This window comes from Colias eurytheme, chromosome 27 (genome assembly GCF_061535395.1).
Source record: "Colias eurytheme isolate Ceu_HAF_F1 chromosome 27, ilColEury1 Martin Lab GWU primary, whole genome shotgun sequence".
NCBI lineage: Eukaryota > Metazoa > Arthropoda > Insecta > Lepidoptera > Pieridae > Colias > Colias eurytheme.
The window spans coordinates 1607479-1631136 of record NC_143006.1 but is presented as its reverse complement, the minus strand read 5'-3'; the positions used below and the strand labels follow the sequence as shown (position 1 = coordinate 1631136).

General features: G+C 32.7%; 2 protein-coding genes across 2 annotated transcripts in view; one reads left to right on the top strand and one right to left on the bottom strand.

Annotated features, from left to right (window-relative positions):
• Nucleotides 1-23658, top strand: part of LOC149896759 (protein amalgam-like) — a 152786-nt gene that overhangs the window by 49150 nt on the left and 79978 nt on the right. The window lies entirely within an intron of this gene.
• LOC149896761 (uncharacterized) lies at nucleotides 16894-18339 on the bottom strand. The gene has a single exon (XM_090117043.1). The coding sequence runs from the start codon at nucleotides 18337-18339 to the stop codon at nucleotides 16894-16896; it is 1446 nt and encodes a 481-aa protein (XP_089973169.1).

Below are 23658 nucleotides of genomic sequence, written 5' to 3'. Positions count from 1 at the left end.
ACTGTACTAGAAAATTATTTCGACAGTGAAGATTCGTAATATGTACCATGCTTTACTGATTTAACATCAAACTTAATTGTATTGCAAAACACTTATAAAATGTTTGTTTACAAAATATAACATAACCAACCAAATTACTAATGCTATACCGATTTAAGTTAGAATTTCTCTATAATGTAGACCAGCGTCTGCTTTTCTGTGCAGTACATAGATTTTCTGACTTAACTTCACCATATTAAGTACATTGGGTTTTATATTTTTTGGTTTCATTATGATATCGATAAAGAGATAAGAGCTTTTGTTAAATTAAGCTACATACTTGAACTTATCACTCATAAGTACATACTTATATATACTAGACCTACTTCTGCTGAGGTTAAATTGTGACCATGATTTTTGATAGTGAAGATAAAGTGGGACTGAACTTTTAAGCTCAAGTGATGCTTAATAGTTAAGATATTGACATACGATAAGTTGTGAAGTGTCAATGAGAATACAGTGGTAAATTTCACATAATATAAAACATGAAGATTTAAAGATTAGAACTTAGAAGGTATGAAATTGCTATTGGTAAATTAGTTCAATAAAGAATATTTCTGTTTTGAATGTATTCTCAATTCTGATATGAAAATTGAAATAGTAAAAGTTTGTGTTAGAATAAAGTTCACTTTTGCTCTCCTTTACATATTAAGATTAGATTGCAATTAGTTAAATGGAAGAAGCTACTGCATCTAAAGGCTTATCTTGGAAGCTTTGGCTATGATTTTAAAACCATTGCTATGTTAATGCAGTAGAATTTACAACAATTGGTCAAAAAATATTACCTATATAGGTATTAAAGTATCTGCGTAAAAACATGTCCCAAAAAGATATTGTATATCTCAAACAATGGTTACCCTAAATTTTAGTACAAATATTGAAGGGCGGTCGCCATGACAACCGACAGCGTCACTTTGGCGCCCACGTCTCCCAAATTCAGAGTATCATACGATAAAAGATATCGAAGTTAGTTTGCAAAGATAGAATATATATTACTGAATAAAGAATATATAACTTTTGGAGGGTTAACTTTAAGTAACTACAGTTTGTTACCCATATCTTTATAATAAATCAATAAAATACTTATTTTTAACTAGCGGTCCGCCCCGGCTTCGCCCGTGGTACATATTTACGTTTTCTCTACATAAGAACCATCCTCGTACTTCAAGGAATATAATAAAAAAAGAATTATCGAAATCGGTTCAGCCGTTCTCAAGTTATGCGCTTACCAACACATTTTGGGATTCATTTTTATATTATTTTTAATATAGACGAAGGAATGAAACTTGGCTGTATGGATATTAACCTTTGCTTAAACGTGACGTCATAAATTGATCGTCTGCATTGTTATAAAATTGTTATTTTTCAACATTAAAATTATTATAAAAACTCAAAATAAATAAACATTTAATTAATTATAAATGCTTATTTATTAACCTTAATTAATTAGTGCTAAACGTAATTATTCAAACACGTTCAATTATTTGGCGGGAAAGCTGTCATCCCAACATGGCGCCAATTAAGCCACAGATAAAACAACGGTACATAGATTAAAAATAAAACAGACAATGACGTCAGGGACATCTGTTGTAATTAATACTATCTACATGTCTTTATTAGGGGACAATAGAAATGCGTTATAATGTGGTACTTATTAAGTTATTATTTTTGAAGTAAATTTCAAGTTGCGTCATGGCAATACCGTCACGACATGGAGTATGGCGACGATTTTGGTATCTTTGAATCTTGACAAAGAAGTTTCACTTCTGACAGGTATGCTCGGCGCCAAGGTCTTTTTTAGAAATAAATTAGTATGTACTTAGATTAAAGTAGCTGATCTTTAGGTATTTTAAGAATGTATTAGGAACTTCATTAATGGTGATTTTAGTTTTTTACGGCGCCTTTTCAAATATTTCTAAACGAAGTGTTACATGTAATTTGAATTTTATTGTTTTCTACATGAAAATACTTTTAAATATATCCATTTAGTTTTATGTTTGAACTTAGGTCACTACATTTAATAATGGCGAATTAAATGTTGAGTTTATTGTTAACTAGCTTCCGCCCACGACTTTGTACGTGCATCCCCGTATTTCCCCGTTCCCGCAAGAATTTCGGGAAATCCTTTCTTAGCGGATGCCTACGTCGTAACATCTACCTGCATGCCAAATTTCAGCCCGATACGTCCAGTGGTTTGGGCTGTGCGTTGATAGATCACTATATCAGTCACCTTTGAGTTTTATATATATAGATAGATAGATAGATATTTGTCAATTGTTATGCTGTAAAAAAACATAATTCTAATAGATGTTGCTTTTTGCACAGACAACTTAACGTATCTAATTATTATCATTCTACTGTAAGGGATGATTTTTCAATCCTTGGTTAAAACTTATTCGTCGAATAATGTATAAAACTACCATTTTAAAAACGTATTCTAATTGCCCGTATTTGACAGTTTACGTGACATTTTAATATTATCGTGTAATACTTTATTGGACGGATAAGTTTTATCCAAGCATTGAAAAATCGGGCCTAAGAGTACCTATAATAGAATAAAAATTACAACAAATAATTTTCTATTCCACGAACAAAAAATATTACCAAATCATATCAATACATAAGTAATATGATATGTATTTTCAAATTCAATGCTAATCATTTTACAGGCCAGTGCATCTCAAACTATGATTACCCACAAAGGTAATTGATACATCTATAGGTTGACATTCGATACTCTGGTTCAATATAGCCTTTCTACTTTCACAGTACTGAATAGAGCTAATTATATTATGCTTAACAATTTCTATACTACATAGATAGATATATTAAACATTTATTCACAGAACATGAAACATAAAAGCAATTGAACAATACAAAAGATCACACAAATTACTAAAACTATAATACACAATAAATAATTTGAATTTGAAATTTGAATTTGAATTTGAAAAACCTTCCTCAAGAATCACTCTATCTAATAAATTATTTTTTATCAAAATCTGTTGCGTGGTTTTAAAGATTTAAGCATACATATAGGGAGAGGCAGTGACTTTTTTATACTATGTATTGACAAGCTGTGCACCGCGGTATTCACCTGTGGGACATGACAGTCGTAGATTGCTCGTACCAAGTCAAGTAAATTATCTTAATCTCATGTATGTATGCGACTTGTAAGATAAGCCACTTACTGTTAATTTATTTGTCCACGCCGTATTTAACGGGTATGTAGTATTAGATAAATGAGTGAAAAGCAGGCTCTTTTTTAAGAAAGTAAGGTTCTTAATTATCGTGTATAACATTTTATTAAGACCTGAAAGTAGTTCATCCAACTGTACTCCCACATATAAATATTACAAAAACTTACCGTAATTTATTCCGATACGAAAATGGGCGAATTTTATGAGCTGATTTCATCTAATAAATCATCATTTATGGTATGGCCTACAAAAAGTTACTCTATCAAAATGTAGTTTATTCGTTCGAATTTTGTTGCATTATGGGCCCATCGCTTCAAATCAAATCCATCTGGCACATCGCTTACACCATTTTTTCGTCGACCGATTTCGAGCTCGGGAGCACAGGCAACATTAATTGCCTATGGGCAGCGTTGGGCGAGCAGAGGCAATCACGATAGTGTAGACTGTAGTGAGCCTATACGTCTATGATCGGCCGTTATTGTAGATATGTTTATTCATAATCGCCGTAATGGCGGCAAACATCGACGATCATTTGTTGGGCCAACGCTGTCCATTGCGAAGAGAGCCTTTTAGTTTAAACTTTGAGAAACACATAAAACAATGGAATTTTCATATCCTCGTAAAATCAAACCCTTTTAAGAAAAAATGCGGGGAATTTAGTAGCATTCGGATTTATTCTTTTTTGGAAATTGACAAAAAATTATTGTTTTACAATTATAATCGTAGGTGTCGTTTTTACAATGCCACCTGCGGAGTGCGTTTAAGGCTTTTACATGCGCTAATAACCTTGACCATACTTGACGGATCTCAAACCTCTCCCGCTGCACCCTCTTTTTTCCTCTCATTTTGTATTTAAAAAGATACTAATCAGTGAAACAAAATATCCTCGTCAGGGACTGTTGAGTAACTTATAATTTATTAAACATAAAATTTTCAGAGCTCTAAGTCAGCAGGTTACGAAGTTTATAGAGTATTTGCGGAAAAATCGATGACCACGGCACATTTTTTTTCTAGAAATCTATTAACTTTGGAAAAAATTCCTCGCGAGCAATTAAAGATCAAAGACCATCCTATTTTATATATTTTTTTCGGTATTGTGCTTTATGTTGTACCAGACTTTATAGAGGTTGAACATAGTCGAAATTGCCGGGTAACGCCTTAAGTTATCTCATTAAGATGCCAGGTTTTTGGGTTCCGTATATTAAAATAAAATTGAAATATATATTTTTTTATATTTTTCCTAATTCTGCTGGAATAAAATGTGTACTAGGGAAATTAAAACATTATACGCGAATCACTCAAATTACTGTGTAGTGCATGCAGTTTTAAGGGTGCACTCACACACATCAGTCACCGTCAAGTCACCGATGACTGATCGGTGACGGTTTGTGTACGTATCCACAAACACCAGTCACCGTCATGTTGTCCGTCAGTCACGTCGCCGGTTTGACTGAATCATTGAACACATACATCAGGTTAGTGAGTGATTAGACGTGTGTCACGCTAGAGAACATGTAGCAATTGACGGTAGCACGACGCTGACTGAACTGAGACGTGACGGCACCGGGTGAGTGGGGATAAAAGTATGATACATGTATGGAAAGATTATTTGACGTGCCTGACCGGGGACGTCACTGATAGATTTCGTGCCGGCGACTGTCGTGTGGGAACAGAGTCATACTAGAACTATTGATACATATTTTTTTTTAATCCTGTCCGGTGACGTGCCGTGACGGTGACTGATGTGTGTGAGTGCACCCTAATTGGTGTGTTTCTCTAATTTAGGTTGGCATTTGTTAATGATATGGAGCTTTTGACCTATTTCGCTTAAAAAATAACATATGGAAACTGAATTTTATATAAACTACTATATATAACTAAACTAGCTTTCCAACCGCAGTTTCGCCCGCTTTGTCTAAAACCTAATAACTTATATACTTAAACCGTCCTTCTTGAATCACTCTTTCTAATAAATAAACGGCATCAAATTCCGTTGTTAAGTTTTAAATATACAGACAGACGTAGCATGCAACTTTGCTTTATACTATGTAGTGATACCTATACATATTTATTTTATTATCTTTAAAATTAATTTTCTACGGAACCCTTTCAACATACCGTACAAACATTTTTTGTTTCAACGCATCGCATTCTTTTGTTTTTGTAAGTTATTATTTAAGTCGGTCTGTAAAATGATTTACTGATTTACATTAGCTTGAGGTTAAAAAAGTTATGACGGATCACCTTCACTTGAGAATTTTACAATTGTTCAGTTTATGTTCGTTTAAGACTTATTCTGATTTCACTCAGGTTGGAAAAATAGCGTAAGTTTGGTGAAGTTGTAGATTTTTAATAGTAAGTGTATTAAAATCGGTCTTATAGGTAGTTATCGAAACAAATAAAAATGTATTTCTCCTTATAATAAATTTTTAAATTACAATCTACACGCTCTATTTAAAAAAATGCCTCTTCTTGAAAAATTAAGTTTTCTTAAATCTTGATACCTATATTGTTATGACTTATGATAGTAAATTGTCTTTATTCGTTTGTACCAACCAACTTAGAAACTACTGCACACATTTTCGACAAGCCTTATCATTCATAGACTATTGTTACAATCTCTATTGGCATTTGAATCTATAGTTGCTCGAAGTCGCGGGACAGAACTAGTCTATCTTATCAATATATAAATAAATCAAGTGGGAACAAAATCGTTAACATAAGAAAGCCATCAAATGAACGTTTAGCTAAGCAATTTGCACTGATAAATATATGAAATGATAAGAAAATAAATTTAACTTTAGCTACAACCAAAAATATACGTTATTCCAAAGGGATAAAATCCATTTTTCGTTGACTTTACAAGTTTATAAGAGGTCCCAATTGCGAAACAAAAGATTGTCCATTGTGTGTAATTTTTAACCTTTTGGATACAAAAGAAACCGCGTTTTTTTCTCAAATTCCTCGTTTCGTACCTGGAAGGTGGAAATTTCTTTGAAATGAACCGTATGTCAAGGTGGTAAGGTTCAAAGTTATGTAATTCTGTAGAAACTTTGTTTTTGGCGCCTTTGTCATTTTTCCGCCGCGCTTATAAAGTTCTGATAGTAATTTTGTAAAATTGGTTATAAATAAGTAATTTATAGGGATCTCAATATCTATAAATTACATCAGTTTAATTGTAATTATTTTTCCAATCGAACTCCGGGTTTTTCTTAAAAATAAGACAGGAGAAAATAACTTCAAAATAATCTTCTTCTACAAGGCTTGTTATTAATAATTTTTAATACCTACGAATCTCAATGAACTTTATTCGGGTATATAACATAAACACACTGACATATTATATACATTATTACATATGTAAAATTACATACAATTTTACTATACCTATACACAATTAAATTCACTTTTTCTAGATGTATGGTCATTCAAACACCCAAAACTTACCATTACCACACAATTGTGTATTCTTCGTAATATTTGGGAATTCGTAGAAATATTCGAATACATCTGGAACAATAGCTCAAGTACATGAAAGGTGTTCTATTAGATTCATTGTTCATTCTGAGCAATAGTTATGTAGAGTGACCAAATTTTGTGAGTTTATGGGACTGTCATTTTATTTTTCATAGTATTTTTGAAGGAACTTCTTTAGTCGCGTTGAGAGTAAAATTTCAAGGTCGCATCATGGCAATACCGAGACGTAATGGAGTAAGGCGACGGTTTTTTTATCTTAGAATCTTGCCAATGAAGTTTCACTTCTGACACGTGTGCTCTTTTTATAATTTTTTTTGACAAGTGCAAGGGTAAAGGTTAATGCTACATAATTAATGCTGGCTAAGTATTATAAGTAGATGTTACACGTTGTTTAACATTTTTATTATTAGACATGCTAGTTTCCTCAAGATTTTTTACCACAGTAAAGTAATAAGTTGATAAATTGAAAAATCACGCCATATTTCAACAAACGCCTCATCTTGAAGCTTTTGATTGATGCCGAAGGTCTTAATCACTGAATCACTTCTATTTTCTCATAAATAAATGTATCAAGTATATTCCAATTAATTCCCATAAATGGCAAATAATTTATGCGGAACATTATAACTGTCCAATTGCTTTATAAATTACCGCATATTTATGTCTCCGGTATTGGAAAAATTCCAATTTCCTAGCAAAATGGTGTCAGGCGTTATAATTATTTATACAAGCGTATAAAAATAGGGAGAATATGGCATATATAAAAGAAGAATCAATTTATATCAACGTAATACTTATATAATAAGATTATTACGTTTTTTTCTTTATTTTGACGATACAAAAGCGCTTCTCAACTAAGTTTAATTGAATAAATAAATGTTTGAGTTTGAGTAAACAATATCTATATTTATATTAAGCCAATCTGAAACCTAACCTAAACTTTTAAATGCTTTCACCTTGTTGATAACTTGTTTATTATTAAAACTATCTTTGCCTCTTAATATGTTCTAATCAGACATGTGTTAGATATAATATGGAGTGACACAATCTATTACAAAACAGTCTGCTAATAAATAGATTCGGGCAATGAACCCGTCCCTTACTTGGCTTCAGCCCAGATATTATACATTTTTTAAATATTCGTTTGTTGCGTATTTATATTTGATATACGTCAATCGTAAATCATTTTTAGTGTGATTGTTCTATTGAAGGTAGGAAGAAATTAGGGAGATTATTAATTTTAATAATTGCTTTGTTTTTTTCATTTATTAATAAAATTGGGGACATCATTTTAAGCTTTTAATAACTTGTTTTTATTGAAGTAATGATGTGTTGTTATTTCTAATTCTAAGAAAAAATAGCAACTTATATGAAAGAAACAGTCTCACGTATACGATGCAACGATAAACCTTTTCAAACACATGAATATTTAATTTTACCTTAGGTATATAATATAAAAATATCACAGTCCCAAAAATTCTCAATATCTATGCACTACACATTTTGGTGCGGCACGCTCCAAAGGGCTCACACCCGTCGCAGGTGAGCCACGCGCGGCATTATGTAGTTTTTGTATTTTGTTAGAAAATGTACAGTATTCGAGTTTATAAGAAAACCGTTATTTTGTTATGCTATCTGATGTTCGTAAAAGTCATAATTTATGGTGATAGTATCAAGTAGAATTGAGAAAATATGCATCATTTAGCTTATTTGTTACGTGCATAATTTGGCACATAGGGCCTTTATCTATCTATACTAATATTATAAAGCTGAAGAGTTTGTTTGAACGCGCTAATCTCAGGAACTACTGGTTCGATTTGAAAAAATTTTTCGGTTTTAGATAGCCCACTTATCGAAGAAGGTTAAAGGCTATAATATTATATCATAATTCATAACGCTAAGACCAAACGGAGCGGAGCCACGCGGGTAAAACCGCGATGACACAGCCAGTCTATTATATGTATAGTTCATATTTTGATCGCAAATAAGTAAGTCTTCTACTTAGCTGGAGAAAGAAAAAAGTTTCATTGCTTCCCTACTATCTACTACCTACTGAACTACTTTCCTGTAAAAAAAATCGATCAGAAACAGATGTACAATGCATCTGCCCCATACCCCACTAGGGATATCTGTATTTACTGTTATAAATGCGAATGTTTACTATCTCAAAAACGGCTTATCGGATCTTGATGGAATTTGGCACAGAGATAGATTGCTATCTTGATTAGCGCATAAGCAATTTATATCCGGGTACCGAGAAGCGTATTATAAAATAATACAGTATTCATTTGTCATTATGATAATATGTATGTAATTTTAAAGACGCGATTTAAGTATTAAAAAGAGCGTGTGTGCCGAGCACACGTGTCAGAAGTGAAATTTCTTTGGCAAGATTCAAAGTTACCAAAATCGTCGCCAAATGACGTGACGATATTGCCATGACGCGACCTTGAAATTATACTCTCAACGCGCCTAAAGAAGTTTAACTTCAAAAAAACCTAAGTATTATTAATATAATCGATTATTTTGTACAAAATTATAGTTAATTACATAAACATAATGCCAATATTACATCCTATAACTTATAAAGAACCAATGAACCGTGTAAACTCTGTATAATAGTTACAAATTATGAAATATTCGAAGGGACCACCCGAGAGGTTTTACAAGTACAGTCATGTGAATAATACGTTAAAGGATAATTATTTAATTGTAAAATATTAGTTGTACGACATTAATAGCATTTTTTGGTTAGTAAAAACTACACGCATGCATCATACTTGTTTATAAACACGAAAGTTTGTATGGATGCATGTTACTCTGATTGTGTATTATTTCATTTCATACAAATGTTATTTCGACTCAAAATACCTAATGTATTGACACTTCTTAAACCTCCCTGAATACATTTAAAATTTTAAAAAGCAATCCTCTATCTATCTTTTTAATTTCAACACATACCTACATAGTAGCTTCAGTATATTATTTCCAGAGATTTCTTAAAGATTAACTTTAAGTACCGACAATGTTTCTCAACATCCGACCGAGATGCTAAGTTACCTGTGTTTCTAAGAAATAGTCACCTTTTGCGAAATTCTGTAACAAAAACATTTTGCTGGTCACACCGTTGAGTATACCTCCGGAACGGTCGAATCAATCATTGAAGGAAAGCTTTTAAAAAATGTGAATTTCTCTTGTATATTTTTATGGCTTTGTTGGTTAAACTGACGGTCCGCCTAATCTTTGAAACTGCTGTGTCATTTTTAAAAGACTTTCACTAGCAGATAGCTTATAAGGATTCGTTTATTATGTATTACTTAATTATCCTTTTGTTATAAACAGGAAAGTTTTTAAGTGTGGATGAATGTTTGTTACTCTTTCACGCAAGAACAATGGGGTCCATCGATATGAAATCAAAGACGTCAGTACCGAGCGAGTAAAGTCACACACTAAAGCTAGTGACACAATAACTCGATTTAACAAACAAATTAAAACAGTTTTAACACACAAAAGAAACATTAATTATTCTCAGAAGGACCTTTCAATACTATACTATACTTCGTTAATCTAAACTGGATAATAAGGTGATATTTTATCATTTATATTCAAATAGGCTTTGTTTTTAACAAAAGACAAATAAATGATGTAATTAGCCTTTACAATACGCATTATCTTGTTATAAAAGACATTGTTTATGCTTTAAGAGAGAGAGAAAGTACCTACTTCAATAAAAAGAACACGTAAGGAATAAAAACAACACAAAGTTTACAAGTTATATTATACTAGCTTTCCGCCCGCGGCTTCGCCCACTTTCTCTAAAACCTAATCTATACTAATATTATAAAGCTGGAGAGTTTGTTTGTTTGTTTGTTTGAACGCGCTAATCTTGGGAACTACTGGTCCCATTTGAAAAATTATTTCGGTGTTAGATAGCCCATTTCTCGAGGAAGGTTATAGGCTATATATCTTCACGCTACGACCAACAGGAGTGGGGCCACGGGGGTGAAACCACGCGGAGCAGCTAGTAAATTATATACGAAAACCTTCCTCTTGAATCACTCTATCTATTAAAAAAACCGTATCAAATTCGTTCCGTAGTTTTAGAGATTTAAGCATACAATGGGACATAGGGACAGAGAAAGCCATTTTGTTTTATACTATGTAGTTATACTAGCTGCTAGTCCCGACTATGTCCGTGGAAACTCGGCAAAAAAAATGTTCTTATGTTGGCCATTCTGTAGATAGTTTTCTAATAGAATTATAAAAATTGTATGTCTTGTTGCCATATTAGTTCATAATTCATATAGATCGACACAGATTTATTTGAATCAAAGTACGAATTATATTACTTCATATTCAATAAATAAAATAATTATTGACTATTCATACATGCCCGTTATTATCTGTACTATATTTTAAAGTATATTGAACCATATAACGATGATTGACACATAATTATCATATCATCCAATGAAAACTTTCTCTTTGGGATGAATTTAAGATGGTAACTATTATTAGGCGCCAGAATATGAAATATATTATTAGGTATTTATTGAAATGAAATTTCTGTAGGCGAATAGCGTCACGTCATGGAGTAAGGCGACGGTTTTGATATCTTTGAATCTTGCCAAAGAAGTTTCACTTTTGACACGTGTGCTCGGCTCACACGCTTTTTTATATTACTATATGTTTTATTGATTAAGGCCGTGTACGCGGTCCGTGCGCTGTTTGGCTCAAATATGTGATTTTTCAAACCAGATTGTCCATCAACCACGTATCTTACAAACATATGAATTACTAATAATTTTAGGAAATTTTATTGTCTATGTAGTTAGTTAAGAGTTTTTTTCAATTAATACAGTATTTCTGAATACCATCAAGATAACTGAGCCGATGATTACTTGATTTCACTTTTAGTGTCAATTTCGAAGCTAAAAATATCTGAAATTGCTGACAGATCTAACTCACAATTATTTTTAACTAACTGCAAAAATCCTTATTAAAATAGTTAGTTAAAAGATTTTTTTATTTTGGACTCCTAACTTACGAAATTAAAATCCGAACAATGTGAATTTTTTTAGAATTTATAGTCGACAAAATGATTATTTTCACCAAGATATTTGACTTTATTGAATATAATGTATACATATTGCAATAAAAGAATGTCTTACTTATAAGATAAAATTTAAAAAATCAACTAAGGTACCTCTATTATTTTTCTACAATTTTTTTAAAAGTACTATAAAACACTGCGCGCGACCCGATTAAAATCAGTCGGCAGCGAGCCTTTCCAGAGAGAGGACATGTTGCTCGGCGCTCTCCTGTGGACCTATGCTGTTCATAGTAAAAGGATAGCGCAAGCCGCGATCTATCGTAATAGATCGCGGAGTTTTTGACTTGCGTTAAATAGAATATGCGCTCTTAATACAGCTTATATTAATATATTTGTTTTATACGAATTCCGATAATATATCTCAAACATGTTTTACAAATGAATTATTTCCTTTCCTTCCTAGGTTGCCTGGCAGAGATTGCTGTGATAATAAGGCAGCCTATTGTGCAAAATTTTTGTACCTCATTAATTTGTACCACATTTCCTAGATTGTTTTGTACAATGAAGTGTTATAGATAAAAATAATAAATAAATATATCAAATAGAAAATGAGAGTTGGTATGAAATAATATTGAAAACACAAAGACAAAGCTATATTTCATACCTAGTTAAACTCAAATAAATACCAAACAATTTAATGCTTTCCAATGCTTAGAAAATCACATTTTAATTTAATGCCTTGATAAGATATCAAAATGTAATCAAACCGTGAATGGCGGCTTTATCTCATTCTTTTAACAATTCGAAACGTCGATCAAAATAACTTCTCGATAGTTAAATAATCTGTATTATTAATAAGTAGTCAATTTAAATTGAAATTTAACAGTTAAAGATTTATGTTGTGGATAATATTTTAAATTATAGTATTAATCAATACATAATTTTATACAAAAAATGTGTTTTAAGTAAGCCTTGAACCATACGTTCAGTAAAGATTATAATGATATAATATTAGAGTGAATAGCAGCATTATTTTTATGGTAAATTAAAAACACATAAAGGCAATCCATTGTCTTCGGCTTGAAAACTCTTGAGACTAATACAGAAAATTTATTAATATAGAAGCAGGTTCATTGCATCAACACAGATAACACAAAATATCAACTAAAAGTTACTTCAATTCCAAATCTATGCAGGCTGGTTACAGAAAAAAAAAACGGAAATTCTTTTTTTTTTTTTTTTTTTTTTTTTTTTTTTAAATGGCAAGAAGATATGACTATTTGCCAGTGTCAAGTAAAAGGTAGGGAATCCATACGTACGGGAAAATAGGATAGGACCACGATAGGACGGTATATGCAAGATGATCAGAAGAGTTAGAAAATATCAATACAAACTACATTATATGTATTATTACATATTTTTTACATAAACTAAATAGATTAAATGAAAAATAATAAACCTTACAATTTGACATTATTCTTAGACATAAAAATAGATATATTAATAAAATATTTTTTAGGATACATTAATAGATATGACATACGAGTAGGAAGAGGAACATTTGAGGAAATTAATGAATTATAAAAGGAAGAATGATCGTATAAAGAGCAAGAGAAAAATATATGGTCTATATTTCCCTCACCCTCTCCACACTCGCAAACTTCAGTATTTAATACGCCAATTCTGGCTAGATGGCTAGGAATACACATATGTCCAATTCTCATGCGACTTATTGTAGATACAACTAATTTATTTGCTTCAACACCAACAAACCAAGGCTTTATTGGTATTGTCGGTTGAATTCTATAATAATTCCTTCCCTTACACTGCCCAGTATCTGCCCAGACCGTATTCCACGCTTCAAAGAGATATCGCTTCGGTAATGTCATAAGATCATGAGGATAATTAATGTATGGATACATATCTCCACATTGCACCGCATCCTTTGCCAAACTGTCAGCCCTATCGTTTCCTTGGATTCCACAATGACTTGGGATCCAGGCAAAAGTCACCGAGTATCCCAGGTTAACGCATTCAGCTAACTTATTTCTGATTTCAAAAATAACAGGGTAAAATGGTTTATTATAGAAAGGATATTTATCTAAGCATTGCAGAGAACTCATTGAATCAGTAAAAATTACAGATTTATGTAGCTTCATTAATATTATATATTCTATTGCTTTTAGTAGGCCAAAGCATTCCCCAGTGAACACTGAAGACTCCGGCGGTAACTTGATCTTTTGTGTAATCTTAAATTGTACGTGTAATATACCAACTCCAACACAACTATCAGTCGAGGTTTTAGATGCATCCGTAAAAATATGATGCCAATTGCGCCACTCCCTATCAACATTAAACCTAAAGTTTGCATTTGAATTCATATCATTCTTATTGATTCCTATATTGTACTGTATAATTGGTTTGATCAAAAGGCACTTGAAGTTATATGCATACAGAGGTAAAACTGGGGACTGAAAAATACTAGATGACATTGAAATGAGTTTTCGGTAACTTATAATTAAACAAGGTAATGATTTATTTTTCCAGAAAGAAGATGTACGTATCCGATCGTTTAAAATTTTCAACTTGTTTATTAATGGATGGTTGGTGAATTGTATTATACGAAATAAAAATCTATCGGATAAATATTGCCTTCTGATCTTCAGTGGGGGATCTCCACATTCAACCTGAAGGGCATTAATAGGGCTCGATTTCATTGCACCTAACACAATGCGCAGAGCTTTAGCTTGGATTTTATCTAATTTCTTAAGTGCCGTTACGTTACCGCTTTCTAACAAAAACGTTCCATAATCTAGAATACTGCGTATCAAAGCATTATACACCAATTTCATACAAAAAGGGTGGGCACCCCACCAAACTCCGGAAAGACACCTCAACAAATTAAGTAAACTTTCACATTTTGAGCATATGTACTCGACGTGAAAGGTACCAGACATTTTGCTATCTAAGACCACGCCTAAAAATTTTGTATGATTTTGGAGTGGGATCCGTTTCCCATTAAAACTAATATCAACCCTAGGAACTATTCGCGATCTCGTAAAAATCAGAGCGACGCTTTTGTCAACAGAAACATCCAATCCATTTTTATCTAGCCAGCCCTTAAGCTCGATGAGACCTTTATTTAAAAAAATACAAGCTGAATCTAAACTAGAATCTATAGTGTATAATACCAGATCATCAGCATACTGAAGGGTGTTAATTCTATTATTAAACGAATCAGCTAAATCATGTGTATAAATATTATATAATAGAGGACTTAAGACCGACCCTTGAGGAAGACCCTTACTCATGGTACGTTGAAAATGGACTGATTCATCAATATTCAAAACAATATATCTCTCTTCTAATAAACATATGATTAAATTAATCAAAATGTCAGGAATTCCCAGTCTGAAAAGTTTCTGCTGTAGGATTGTGATAACCACATTGTCATATGCTGAGCGAATATCAACAAACGCAGCAACAACATGTTGATTATCCGAAAAAGCGATATTAATATCAGAAGTCAGTATGGAGATGTTATCAATGGTGCTTTTCGCCTTACGAAATCCGTATTGGCTATTTGATAAAAAATTATTGTGTTCCAAATACCACTCCAGTCGATTTTTGATTAAATGCTCTGAAATTTTGCAAAGGACAGATGATAAAGCCACTGGTCTATATGATGATACGTCACTTGAAGATTTATTGGGCTTTAAAATAGGAATAATTTCTTGTAATTTCCAGGATCGCGGAATGTTCCCAGAAATCATGATTAAATTTATGAGGTCCAGATAATATTTTAGACCAATTTCTGATAGGTGAGATAAAAAGGAATATGGAATCCCGTCCATACCCGGCGCAGAATCTTTAACACATGAAAGAATTCCTTTAAGTTCCTCTAAAACAAACGGAGATACTATTAAAGAGCTATAATCGTGGTCTTTAGGGGAGATAATAGGTAATGATTTCCCAATGTACTCTGGCGCTGTAGATGGAGCTAAATTATCCATAAATTTGTGAGCTAATTCCTCAGAAATGACAGATGTTTGTTCCCTAAAAGCAGATCGGAAGCGCCTGATGTTTTTCCACACTTCACTTGAACAAGTATCTGGTGATAATGACGAACAAAAAGATTTCCAACCTTCTTGTTTTTTCTTTTTAAGAAGTGATCGGGTAAAGTTAATATTTTGAGAGAGGTTTTCAAAATTAACATCAGACATGTCATTTTCATATATTCTTTCCATACGCTTCCTTTCTTTAACTGCATCACTACATTCTTTATCCCACCACGGTGGGGTAGGAACTTTAAAACTTTTATCAGATTTATACCGGAAAGTTTCATCAGCAGCTTCAATCAATATTTTCGCTAAATATTCAGAACAAATCTCTTCATTACTTGCCTGACTTTCAGGTAGATCTTTAATACGTAAATCAACCTTTTCTTTAAATTTATCCCAATTAGCATTGTTCAATAGGTACTTCAACCGTGGCTTTCTTGTTGTGTTATTAGTATTTCCTATGGGAACTGACATTAATAGCGGGAAGTGATCACTGCCGAATGAGGATGATAAGGGACGCCATGATATGGATGATGCTAAACCTGGCGAACAAAGAGAAAGATCTACCGCACTCAGATTTTCATTCGCTCGCGTACGTCGCGTTGGTTCACCTGTGTTAAGTATACATAAATTATGCATGTCCATAATATCTAAAAGTTGCTCACCACTACTAGTAGTAATACTACTTCCCCAATATTGGTGATGGGAATTGAAATCACCAAGCAACAATAAAGGTGTAGAAATTGATCTTATTAAATTTTGTAAATAATTAAACGTTGATGCTGAATTATACGATATATATATTGAAATGATTGAAATATTATTTTTTAAGCTAATGCCAACACTATTTACATATTTATTATTGTGCGCTGGTAATATTAGACGTTTAAATTGAATTGACTTTTTAATAAGTATGGCAGCACCACCATACCCATCAACTCTGTCATCTCGAATACAAACATAGCCTGGAATGCGAAAAAAGAGATTTGGTTTTAGCCAAGTCTCATTTAGAGCGATTAAAAAAGGATTATGCTTATTTATTACGTGAATTAGGTCTGACTTTTTAGGTATTACGCTTCTGCAGTTCCACTGTATTATTTTGGGATCCATAATTACTATTTATACTATCAATTAATTTATATAAAGTGGCAACGTTGGACGGTTTTAAGGTGTTATTCTTTAATAATGTGTTGATAAGGGAAGTAATTATGTCCATTATCTGGGAAGTTTCATTATCATTAGGGGCAACTTGATAACCACATCCATTTTCAGGCGTAGGTATCTGAGCTTCCCTGATAATCGTATTGTGAGCTATTTTGTCAAAACCCTTGTTCATCTTCGGAGGCGATTTTGGTTTCAAAAAATAAGTTTTATTGTAAGAAGAATTTGTAGTGTTTACATTTAATCTGTTTGGGGATGAATAAGCCGGTGAAGATATTAATACATCCCCATACGACTTTGATATTTGTGGGTAAAGTTTACTTGCCTCACCATATGAAATGTTTTTTTGAGCCATGCTAATTTTAATGTCTTTTTGGCGTTTAAACTCTGGACAGATTTTGTTGATTGCATAATGAAACCCTGAACACAACAAACATGATGCACAATCTTCTTCTACTGTACAAGTGTCACCGGAATGGTCTTGGCCACACTTGTAACACCTGGGTTTAGATCGGCATATATTTTTAGTATGACCATACCGACAGCATTGATAGCATTGGATGGTAGGGAAAATATATAGGTTAACTGGTAGGGAGTTATAACACACATACACACGTTCGGGTAAAACTTGGCCATCAAATGTTAAAACAACTGATTGTGTTGGCTTCCAAGATACAGTACTGTTAACATTTACTTTATAATTTATTCTCCTGACTTTAATAATTTTACCGCAGCCTACTGGGGTGGACACATTTTCTTTTATTTCTTCAGGTGACCATTCAGTTGGTATTCCCTTAACAATACCAATTCTAGTGATATTAAACAATGGAATTTTTGCATTAAGGTTGTATGAGCTTAAATTTTTATTTTTGATAAAATCATTTGCATCCTGTGCTGTAGTAAATGCAACTATGCAACGGTTTCTGCCTATTTTTTTTATACTTCCTGACACAATATTCTTAATATTATTGTTTTTTAAAAACCTTCCGAAAGTTATGGGGTGCAATGTGGAGCCATCACCGGGTGATGATTCAGTTCGCTGAACATGAACAATGTAAGGATAAGAATCTGTACTTACATATTCACATCGACTATCTTGCATGGAACTAGTATCAAGTATTTTAGGTTGAATATTAGATTCATTTTGCCTATTATCAACATAAGTATTTTCTGTTAACATTATCTCATTTAATTCATTATTTTCTTTCCTTCTAAGACGCCTTTTTTTTGGAGTACTCTCCAGAACTAAATTTTTATCTAGACATGTATTTGAAATAGTAACATAACTGGCTACCTCAGGACCGGGGGTACCCAGCCCTGGGGGATTAGGATCCGGTGGATCGTTCATCTACCGAATCTTACCCTATGAATTTTTGGTTTTTACATACTATACATAAAATATAAAAAAAAACTTACCTATACGAACACTACTATACAAAATTTATTAAATATATACAATTCTACAATTATAAACTATATATACAAAACCAAACTCCACTGATCATATATCAAATTAATAATTTTAAACTCAATTAATTAAAATTACACCCACTTCGTTCGAAGGTTCCCGCGCTTTTTCACGGAAATTCTTTTTCATAAATGTGTTCCTTTTTCAAAATATGGCGGGATGAATGAAAACCCCGCCAAGTCTAGTAGGTCGTTAGAATATTATCATTACATCTGATGTTAGGAAATACAGGTTCGCCCACAGGACCGGTTGTTGACCGCCGTGACTCAGCCGTGTTGTTTTGTTGTCTAGCTTGGTATGGGATAAAATCGGGATATTGTGTTATGTAAAATATTATTTACTAGTTGTACCGCGGACGAACACGCAAATTCATGTAATTCTATGGGTCATGTGTTATTCTGATGACCTATATTAGTGTAAAGATTTATCAAAATACATCACGTAGTTTTTTCTTGAAAGAGTAACAAACATCCTCACAAACTTTCGCATTTATAATATTAGTAGGATGGCTAGCTTGTGAATATTTCAAATCTTTGTACCTATAAAAGATTTTAATCTATGTTGTGAACGCCATGCCACATTTTATGACATTTATTCAGTCGATTTTCTTATAACTAGAACCTTTATAGTTTGTACGTAACAAATCCATACTAATATTATAAATGCGAAAGTAACTCTGTCTGTCTGTCTGTTACTCAACTACTGAACCAATTTGCATGAAATTTGGTATATAGATATTTTGATACCCGAGAAAGGACATAGGATAGGTTTTATCCCGGAAATCCTACGGGAACGGGTTTTTCTTTGGAAACGCGGGCGAAGCCGCGGGTGGAAAGCTAGTATCGATATAAATTATTCGAATTATATTTAATTTAATATCTAAACTAAAAAGTAAAAAACTTAATCTTTTACGCAATATTTCACTAAATTTAATCGAACCCACACATATGAATTACTGTCATTAACTGTACCATTGTCATTATATTATAACAGGCGTATAGAAAAATAATGATTTTCCATACATTTTGTAAGACTCGGGTCATAATTATCTGACCTTCTAAGAAGTTGATAGTATCGCGGCGTCTTTGATGTTGAGATGAATGGACCATATAGCTGAGATAGATTCTGCGTACATGTGATATTCTGAAATAGTTTAAACTAATTTAAAACATGTAAAATTTCAGAACGTGTTTGTCGTTCTGTCATTAGTTTTTTTTTTCTTATTGAAATTACAGATCTTTTATATCTATACATATAATAAAATCGTAGGAAAGTCAAAACTGTACATTGAATATTTTTTTAAAAGAATACATAATCCATGATCTATAATCGATATAGAAGCCAAAAATATAGTTTTTAGAATTTTTGTCTGTTTGTCTGTTTGTCTGTTTGTCTGTTTGTCTGTTTGTCTGTATGTTTGTCCGAGCTAATCTCGAAAAGTACTGCATAGATTGACTTCAAATTTTGCATGAATATTACTAACAGGTCGTGTGAGGTTTTTTTAAACATATTATCATGCTATCACCTCCGGGAGAGGAGCTGTGAACCTTTACTTTTCTTACGTATTCCGTGTACTACGACAGCGTACAATCTAAAGACTCATGTTTAAATGTTGTTTTTGAGTAAGCCATGCTATTATCTAGCTTTACACTATAAAAACTACGTCATTTACGTAATTTGGGCAGAGAAACTGTTTAATGAATCTTAGTATGTACTAAAGACAAATTTGATTCAGCGCCATCTATGAGATTTCGTAAAAATCAAATCAATTTACATGTTAACACTACTGAACACAATGTTAAAAATTAATAATTTAAATATAATTATGTTATTTATTTATTTAACTCTTTAACCTATAATAAATTTTCCCTTCCCTATAAGGTGCGCTTATATAATTCGTGTGAATATACTACATTTTTAAAAGTGAGGGTAGATGTATATTATTTTAAGTCAAACTAGACACCATTACTGCAGTTAATCTAATATTGATTGTGTTCATTGGTTACATTTTTAAAAATCTTCGTGTTTTAATAATTCGATCACGAGGCGGGACTCTAATACAAAAAGGTTAGTTCGTTGATAATTATTATTCCTTCATCATTTACATGTTGTTAGTAAAAATATACTTTGACTGTTAATACTTTTGTTCAGTATTTATCTGTATGATTATTGCTTGGTAGGTAATTAATATATTTTCATGTCGTATACCTAATTATAAACATAACTGTGATGTGAAACTAGCTGGATTTATTTTTACACACTCACAGTCTTATATTTTGTGTTAATGTTAAAATAGTATTATTAGTGTAAATCATAATATTTTTTCAAAGTTAAAAATATTTCCTTTTTTCTGATGGTGTTGCCATCGAATTAAACCGCGCTGTCGTTTCGTTCACAAAAAGTCATGTTATTAGGACCGAATATGTAGCCGCCTCAACTTACGGAAACGAGAGTAACCTGCGTTGTCTGTTAGTTATTATATAGTCGAATTTAACGTTACATGGAAATTGGAATCTAAATATATGTATACCTACTTATATTAAATCTGTAGAGGTCAATTCTGCACATGAAATATATTTCCTAAATAACTATCACGAGGTGATTAGAGATCGACATCGACGTCAAAAATGTTTGTCCGTCTGTCTGTCTGTATAACCGTTATAGAAACAAAAACTACTCGACGGATTTAAACGAAACTTGGTACAATTATTTTTCATATTCGTGAGCAGAGCAGCAACTCCATTTTTAAGCTTTCGTCGCGTGTGCGTTCTTAATGCGTGTATCTTAATGGTTAAAGCTACACAGAAATCAAGTATGAAAGAAATGTTCTCCATATTATATAAAAAATATCTCCCGACATCATAAATGTCTATCTTTTATGGTTGAGCTTAGGAGTTCAAAGCTTTCTGATTATATTTGTCTACTAGCTGTCCCCGCGACTTCGTTCGCGTGGAATAGTGACTATGGGACCTTATGACCATGGGCTCAGGGTGGGGTAACAATAAAAAATCATTTTTATTTTCATGCTCCCACTCCCGCGCCCACTCGCACTCCCACGCCATATGCCACGTTCAGTCCCAATCCCACGCCCACGCCCACTCCCCTTCACAATTAGTATCTACCAGATCAAAGCCAGGGTAAGCGCCCCACCCAGCCCCACCGTGGCTACGCCCATGCTGAATTACTACTTAACATACAATTATTGAGTAAATACGTACTACCATACTGTACTGTTGTACTACCATAAATAATTAAAAGAATTGTTATTAAAATTTCTTACTAAACTGAGCTAAAACACTTACGTACCAAATAATTAAAGAAAATCAAGAAATGAAATGCCTAACCTATACCAAATAGTTACTACATATTGTAATTAAAAATTATGATTAGTATATAATATCGAAAATCAAAAAAGAAATGCCTAACTAATTCTACGTAAAATTTCTTTTAAATTATGTCATATTATTTTTTAGGAACCAGGGGGGGGGGAGAGGAGCAAATTCTATTTCCTTCCTTTCTTAAACGGATGTTTTTAATAATCTATGGTGTAGCCAGTAGCCACTGATCAGCTTAATCGATACTCAGTTTTTATCAAATCCAGAAACAAATCCAAATTAGATCTTTCCTGTCTCACGCACGTAACTAAAGGCTGAAGAGAGAGAGAGCACGTAACTAAACCGTTTAGACGAAGAAAAGTGTATAGAAAAAGGAATAAATAATTTCATAAACTTCCCGACGATCTTTAAAAATAAATTATAACTTTCATTTTTTTCATTCCCACTTTTACCCCTATGTAGGTATAATAAGTGGATGAACCAATTTTGATACACTTTATCTAAGAACCAGCGTCGGAAAATATTCTGCCTAACAAAAAAAACCGCATCTAATTCGGTTTACCTGTTAGCCAGCTACGGTGCCATAGACAGACACACACACACACAGAAATACATAGCGGTCAAACACATAACACCAGTCTTTTTGCGTCGGGGGTTAAAAATATAATACGACATAATTTAAAGGACATTTTATGTGGAAAATTTACCTATACACCAGGGTAGATAATTTTTGAAACAAAAAAAAATCGCAGTAGGGTGAAACCCATTAGAAAAGGATATGATAAAAATGTAAGGAAAAATAAATTACGGTCAATCGGAGTTCGGGAAGTGGGAGGGGGGGAGCTTTTAAGAGAAAAAAATGGTTTCTCTCGATTTCTCGATAATAATAACACCTGCTAATTTTTTTCTACATATTTTAATTGTACAGACATCACTTTTCCACAATTTTATTATATGTATTGATGATGATGATTGAGATTATAACACTCTTAGTCCGTTTTAATTTTTATTCACCCGCATCAGTGCCACCTAAAAAATCTTTATATATCGAAATTCGAGCAAAGTTAAGATAAAGTAATTTTTTAGAAAAAAAACAAAAACCGACTTCAAGACTATACCTATATGTACAAATTTAAATAATTTCCGATAAACAGTGTATATGCTTACAAAATTTGAGGGTTTCCTCGATTTTCCCGGGATCCCATCATCAGATCCTGACCTGGTGACAATGGGACCACCTCTGACGTATGACCTACCAAATAAAAAAAGAATTATTCAAATCGGTTTATAATTGCCGGAGTAATCGCGTAACAAATATACAAAAAAAAAAAAAAAATACTGTCGAATTGAGAACCTCCTCCTTTTTTGAAGTCGGTTAAAAATGAGAAATAAAAGTTCTCAAGGATCGTTAGAGATAAGAGGCTTACTATTGACCGAAAACAACATGTGTTATGCCGAACCTGAAACCGCTTCACAACGAGAATTGCGGCTCACAGCTGACCGCGAACGGCATGTACTATCCTGTGAGACCGAAACCTTCACTGAGGGTATATATAACGTCTCACAGCTGATCGCAAATGGCATATTGTACTATCCCGTGAGAATGAAACCCTCACTGAGAGGGAATTACGTCTCACAGCTGATCACGATCGTCATATTTTATCTCGAGAATTCTGAAACTTTTACTCAATATGAAGACCGTTTGACAAATAATAGGGTGCACCATAATATTATTCGATCTCTCGAAGATGAACATGAGCATAAGCAATGACTAGAGTAGGGACGCGAATATTACCATTATTTGAGACAAGAACGATTAATAAGTTTGTTTAATGAAAGATTAAGAATTGAAACTATTGGTCTC